We start from the raw sequence: 6,761 nt of genomic DNA, 5'->3' as shown, positions 1-6,761 counted from the left end.
ATGAAAAAACCTCTGAAAATTTCCTAAAACCACTCGGATTGAAATCCTATTGCATTTCGAATTCCTAACACAACACTACTTATTCGTTCCAGGTTATATATAGAACTACTGTCTTCTCTTGTCAGAGACTTTGTGTTCCTTAAAGGTTTTCTTTTGTATTACTTTAAAGAGGGTGTGCCTCTACGATTTTGAAACTTGCCGTTATGGCGATACCACTGCAGAGGTTTGCTTCTTATGAATCAGTAGAAACTTCATCGCCAATCAGTAGAGACATAAGTTTTTTCAACAGAGACAGTAAAAAAACTACATGGTTTCGTGATGACAGGTTCGTCTACAATGTTCGCGAAACCAAGATTACCACACAAAACATTAATGGTGCAATTTTTAAGTTCAATCCTATAACTGGAACACTATATTTGAATGTCATTCATTGGAGTGAATGGTTGGGGCAAGAGGAAAATTTTACTTGGCAAGCTCAGTGGAAAATTGCAAAAGTACAAGCTTTTGTAGAATCTCTTTACCTGGATGTACAACAAAACCAAATCATAGTGCTGAGCAGTAATGTTTTTGACTCTTTAGCCGTGCACTTCTCCGGTGATCTTTGCGAATTAGTTTTCAAGGGTACTGAGGACTCTGATTTGCAACAACAACATCAGTTACCATACCTTCACGCTTGCATAAAGATTAGGAAATTTGATGAGTTGATTATGAATGCTACTGAATCTAAATTGTATATGTTTAATCTCTATGACGATTGGTTAATGACGAATACTAGTGTATCATCTTACATGCGTTTGAGCTTGATTTTACGTGCGCTTCTGGTAGATGCTGAGAAGGTTAAAGCGTTACTAAAGCTCGATAAGGACACGACAAGTATTAGCACTAAATCAAGCAATATTTGGCCTTCTTTTACTTATAATCAATGGAATGAGATAGAAGCTGCTTTAAGAGATCTTCTACTCGACGAGTACATCAATATGAAGACTAATGCAATGAGCAAATCATCGGCCACCAAAGAGAATCGACGACATTCTTCCCCTTCTTCCGACTCTAGGGATGATTGGTGGGGATTTGACTTCCTAGTGCAGTAACAAACTTAGAAAGCTTTCATATTTTTGATAGGAGCAAGTTTGCTCTTTTTCATATTTTGAAACAATTTTTTTGTTTTCATAATTTCAACAACCTTAGTGGCTTAGTGTAATATTGGTGTATTTATGATATTCGCCACAGTTTCTGCGTCAGGGAGATTGCTCCTTTGTTGCGCACAGCATGAGCATTGTTGTCACTAAGAATTGAGGGATTTTGCAGGAGACGCTTAAAACAAGGGAGGCCTATTCTGCTCCAGTAACGGTAAAGCCTAAGATTTCATGAAACCAATTAAAACAAGGAAAATAAATCCATTCTGGACATTCTGGATATCGTAAGGAATATATAGGCTGTCACACCCCTTGCTCTAAGTCGCAATGCAGATTGTGAGTCAATCAATAATGTCCCTCTTATAATTTTTTAGCATTCCAAATTCATAAAGATTTAAGAAAAAATCTATTTATTACACTAGCCATGTCTGAAACACTCATTATTACCTCGTAGATTACTCCATAGTACAATTACATTACATTGGCATACGCCCAAAGTATGTGTCGATAACTTAAATTTATTGATAAACTTTAAAGCACTAGTGTACACACACGAAAACCCTACCAGAATAAGGAAATCTAAAGACTCAAAAGGACCACAAACAAACACACACTCAACCAAAAAGGTTCATATGGTGATCGTTTTTTTTAAACTCTTACAAAACCTTCATTAGTTTCTGCAATGTGAGCAAGTGAAAGTTCTCATCTATAGGAAGAACTGTATTTGTTGTCAGCTCACGATTTACAAAATCCATGGTTGGTCTAGAATTTGGAGATATACGCGTACATGCCAAAGCAAGGGTAACTATTAACACCAATTCATCTGCAGTTATTCCAGTCGGGAGAGTTAGGTGCTTGTCTAATGCATCCACTAGAAATAGATCATGTCCTTCAGATTGCAACTGCAAAAGGAATTCCCCAGGGTGTTTCCCGAATAAGACTTCCAGTGCAACAACTCCAAAACTGTATACGTCGCATTTCTCTGTCACCTTCATTGTAGATGCAAACTCTGAAAACAGTAGCCGGGGAATTGATTCAATGAGATAAACTGTCACCTTATATATATATATATATATATATGTAATGACTAGAATACTCTTTTGGCATGCAGATCTAGGCACACAAAGGTTTAATTGACGAATATGTGGAATTTGTCGGAATCAAGTAAGTACTAAGTTAGATAAATGGAGAAGAATAAATGTACCTGGAGCTATGTACCCATAGGAGCCGACTGGTACTGTCCAGTTAGACTCATCTGGTTTTAGCAACCTTGCGGTCCCAAAGTCTGAGACCTTAGCTTCATATTCCGGGTTCAGTAAAATGTTATTTCCGGTTATGTCTCTGTGCACAATAGGCGGGGTGCAGTCATGGTGCAAGTAAGACAAGGCCTGCGCCACACCTCTGATGATCTTTAACCTCATTGACCAGTCCAACATCATTGCCTGATTCTCATTATACAACACATTTGCCAAACTACCCCTCTCCACATATTCATATACCAAAAACATGCATCCCTTTGTCGAAGAGAAACCGTACATTTTCACAATATTTCGATGCCGTATGTTTGTCAGTGCATTTACTTCAGATTCAAAACTCTTGTAGCGCGTAGCCTCTGAGGATGCATATTCACTGGATGATGACGATGCATCATGGAGGCGCTTTACAGCAAGAATTCTGTCATTTTGAAGTGTTGCTTTGTATACACTTCCTTGTCCACCTTTGCCTATGCAGTACTTCTCATCGAAATTCTCTGTTGCCTTTACAATATCCTTGAACACCACGTTTCCATTGTAGTTCCATACTGAGAATAATCTTCCACCACCTGAATCTAGTTTTTCTTCGTCTGAGCCAACTTTGCGGTTACGGCAGCAGCAGAAAATTCCAAACAGAATCAGTAGAAGAACCAGTGATACCGCAACTGGAACAACTACCGAAATTATATATTTCCATTTATTGATTTTTCTGCGGTTATCGGATGATGGTGTACCTCTACAAGGGCTCAATCCCATCAGTTCATTGCTGCACAGACCTTGATTACCTCCTAAGGCTCTGACAGGATCTTTTTCGATTGCCTTCACATCTGGAACTGGGCCCTCGAGTTCGTTATTCGAAAGATCAATAGATGCAAGACTTAGCATACCCTGTAGAGAAGAGGGTATTGAACCAGATAGCTTGTTGTTAGAAAGATTCAAGCTCTCCAAATTTCTTAAATTCCCAAGCTGTGGTGATATCTCTCCATCGAGTTCGTTTTGGCTGAGATCAAATTCAGACTGCAAAGCCTCCAGATTTCCAACCTGGTATGGAATTTTTCCATTTAACTTGTTGTCGTTTAGTTTCAAGGTTACCATGTCTTTGCATTCCCCAATTTCCCCGGGTATATGCCCACGGAGGTTGTTTACGGACAAATCCAAATTTCGCAGACGTGCTAATTTCCCAACCTCTATGGGTATCTTACCTGAGAATTGATTTCTGCTCAAATTTAGATTGAATATAACGGAATCTGAATTAAACATATCCACTGGAATATGACCTGACAATTTATTTGAAGAAAGGCTAATGTCTTCCAGAGATTTTAAGCTTGCGATAGCTGGTGGAATTTCACCTGAAATCATGTTCTCCGAGATTCTGAAGAACGAAAGCTGGGTGCATGCTCCCCAGTTTGGTGACAGTTTACCCGACAACTGATTTCTACTCGTGTCAAAAAAATTCAGAACTGGGTAAACACCAAATGCATCCGTGATGTCTCCTTCAAGATGGTTGTCTTCGAGCCGAACTCTGAATAATTTTGCGCAGTTTCTAAAGCTTTCAGGAATTGGCCCGTCTAGATTATTTTTGTTGGCTGTCAATATTACAAGGTTCCCTCCCATGCAAATGTTGGGAGGAAGCTTTCCGGTGAAATTGTTGTAAGAGAAGCTTGCATTTATTAAAGACCTGGGACCAAACTCTTCCGGGATACTGCCAGTAAATTTGTTCGTTGTGAGATAAAAGAGTTTCAAGTTCTGCAGCTGAGTTATTGATGAAGGCAACTCTCCTTGCAATGTGTTTGTGCTGACGTCAAAATGTATCAAGCTTTCCATGTTACCTATTTGCTGAGGAAGCATTCCACTGAGTCGGTTGTGTTTGAAGTTCACGCGTTCAAGCATAGTTAAGTTTATTATGCTTGATGGAATTGAGCCATCAATAAAATTCTCAGATAAGTCGAGCTCGATCAGATTTGACAAGTTTCCAATCTCTGAAGGTATGGGACCTGATAATTTGTTCTTGTACATGTATAGTAGATTGAGGTTTCTTAACAAACCGACTTCATTAGGAATAGTTCCTGTGAAGGAGTTGTTCTGAAGTTGAAGGGAAATTAGTTGAGTCCAATTGGACAGTAAATATGGTTGAATCTCACCAGATAATTGATTACTTGAAACTCCTAATTCAGTGAGTTGGATTAGAGAAGCCATCGAAGGCGGCAAACTACCTTGTAGATTGGTAGATGCCAGTCCCAAGTACGTAAGATTGGTGCATAAGCCAAGCTCATCCGGAATGCTGGAATTCAAGTTCACATATGCAAGGTCTAGTGTTTGCAGCATCTTAAGGTTTCCTATAGAAGATGGAATTGGCCCTTCCAAAGGATTTTCATACAATTCAAGAATTCTGAGGTTGGCTAACAGACCAATCTCGGATGGTATTGAACCATTTAGCTGATTTCTACTCAGCTTCAGGTCTTGAAGTTTGGTAAGGCTTCCGATTTCTGCTGGAATTGGTCCTTCGAACAGATTACCACTCAGATCAAGAAACTGAATATTCTTCAAAGTCTTCATGCACTGAATTGGAAACGGACCTCCTATATCAAGATTATCTGAAATATCAAGATGCCATACCTTCTGAAGATTGCAAACCTTATACGGGATTGCTCCAGTAAGAGTATTATCGGCTAGTCGAAGAAAACGAAGCTCTACGAGGTTCCCAATTTCTGATGGCATTGTTCCTGTGAAGTTGTTACTTCCCAGATCAAGATAAGTAAGCTTTGGAAGAGACCCGATTAGAGTTGGGATATCGCCAACCAGATTATTGAAATTGAGATTGAGAGAGGCCAGATCGCTAAACAGTGACAAATTGAATTGATCGAGCGTTCCATCGACACCTGACGTATCGAGGTTTATCTCTACAACACTGTTTGAACTGCTGCATTTAATACCAGACCACTTGCAAGGATTGGCGCTTCCATTCCTAAGAGACCATGTGGTAAGAGAATGAGAATTTAAACTGTTTTTCCATTTTATTAGAGCTTCTGCTTCGGTTTGAGCTGAAATTTTGAGAAGAACGCAAGAAAATAACAAGAGGATTATAATTGTAAATGATTCAATAGCCATCATGGTCGTCTCTCACTTGCAGTTAACTGAAACAACTACATGAAAATGAAAACGGAAACGATATCGTATCCCTCGTGGTCTGTGATGATATTTTTGGTTGAAGTAAAAGTCTTAATCTTTAACACGCCCCCTCACGTGTAGTCTCGACGGGTCTTAAATAACCTGTTCTGATATCATATTTAATACCTGTTCTGATATTAAATAACCCAACCATGTGAAAATAATAATCTCAACAAGATATTATGTCGTGTTAATGAGAGGAGGGAAAAGTTTGTTATTAATTTGAAATTCGTACCAAAGACTATTACACGGCTATTTATAGCCAAGAGAAATTTTATAACATGAAGCCGCGAGTTAATTATGGGCAAATGTGTGGGTATCCTGCAGTTCCAAAAAAATTCCTAGCACATGAGATTAATTGATACGAACAGTCTAAGTGTCATTAAACAACAAATTAATACTACCATATAACTTTCTGCTTCTATAATCTTCTAGTCAAAAGTCAATACATTGCTGTCTAAAGAATTTTACTCAAAAGACTTTAGCGCACATGTCTAGAAAAACTTGAGACAGACGAGTGTAACATTGAAGAAATGGATCCGGATGACTAAGAGTGATATACATGTACAAAAACTACCAAATTTTCTTTCCACCAGGTTTTGTTTGCAACCAAAAGTTATGTACGCTGCAGCAACCTCTTCCTTGGATGAAATTAGTTCATACATTGTGACTGCCGTCTCGAAGGCATCAAAGGCTTTCTTCGGGGAGAGGGTTGTAAGGGGGGATCAAAAGCCCATTTTATAACATAGGGGGGATTATCCGTAAAGAAAAAGAAAAAAACATACGGAGTATTTGTCTAAAAGAGGTTATTGTTGAATTTGTTCGGAAAATAAATGAAAGTAAAAGAGTCAGAAAAGGTATTTACAGGAAACTGCAAGGGATTGTAAATAGTTTTATCAAAGAAACACCGAGGTTTGAAGCCGATATTAGATACCAGATTACTTGTGATTCTCTATATGATTTCATTACCTCCGAGAATCTGATTTGCAACACCAACATCAGTTACCATACCTTCATGCTTGCATAAAGATTGGGAAATTTGATGAGTTGATTCTGAATGCTAATGAATCTAAATTGTACACGTTCAATCTTTATGATGATTGGTTAATGACGAACACTAGTGTATCATCTTACATGCGTTTGAGCTTGATCTTACGTGCTCTTCTGGTAGATGCTGAGAAGGTTAAATCGTTACTAAAGCACG

General features: G+C 38.5%; 1 protein-coding gene across 1 annotated transcript; it reads right to left on the bottom strand.

The window, feature by feature from the left end:
• Window positions 1-1,563: 1,563 nt before the first annotated feature.
• On the bottom strand, window positions 1,564-5,527 carry LOC113274988 (probable leucine-rich repeat receptor-like protein kinase At1g35710). Its single transcript, XM_026524411.1, has 2 exons — window positions 2,341-5,527; window positions 1,564-2,145 (listed from the first exon to the last, which is right to left on the bottom strand). The coding sequence occupies exons 1-2, from the start codon at window positions 5,498-5,500 to the stop codon at window positions 1,793-1,795; spliced, it is 3,513 nt and encodes a 1,170-aa protein (XP_026380196.1). The 5' UTR covers window positions 5,501-5,527; the 3' UTR covers window positions 1,564-1,792.
• Between the last annotated feature and the right edge of the window lie 1,234 nt (window positions 5,528-6,761).

Source organism: Papaver somniferum, chromosome 4 (genome assembly GCF_003573695.1).
Source record: "Papaver somniferum cultivar HN1 chromosome 4, ASM357369v1, whole genome shotgun sequence".
Taxonomy (NCBI): domain Eukaryota; kingdom Viridiplantae; phylum Streptophyta; class Magnoliopsida; order Ranunculales; family Papaveraceae; genus Papaver; species Papaver somniferum.
Note: the sequence above shows the minus strand (reverse complement) of the source record. Positions and strands in the feature narration are given on the sequence as shown.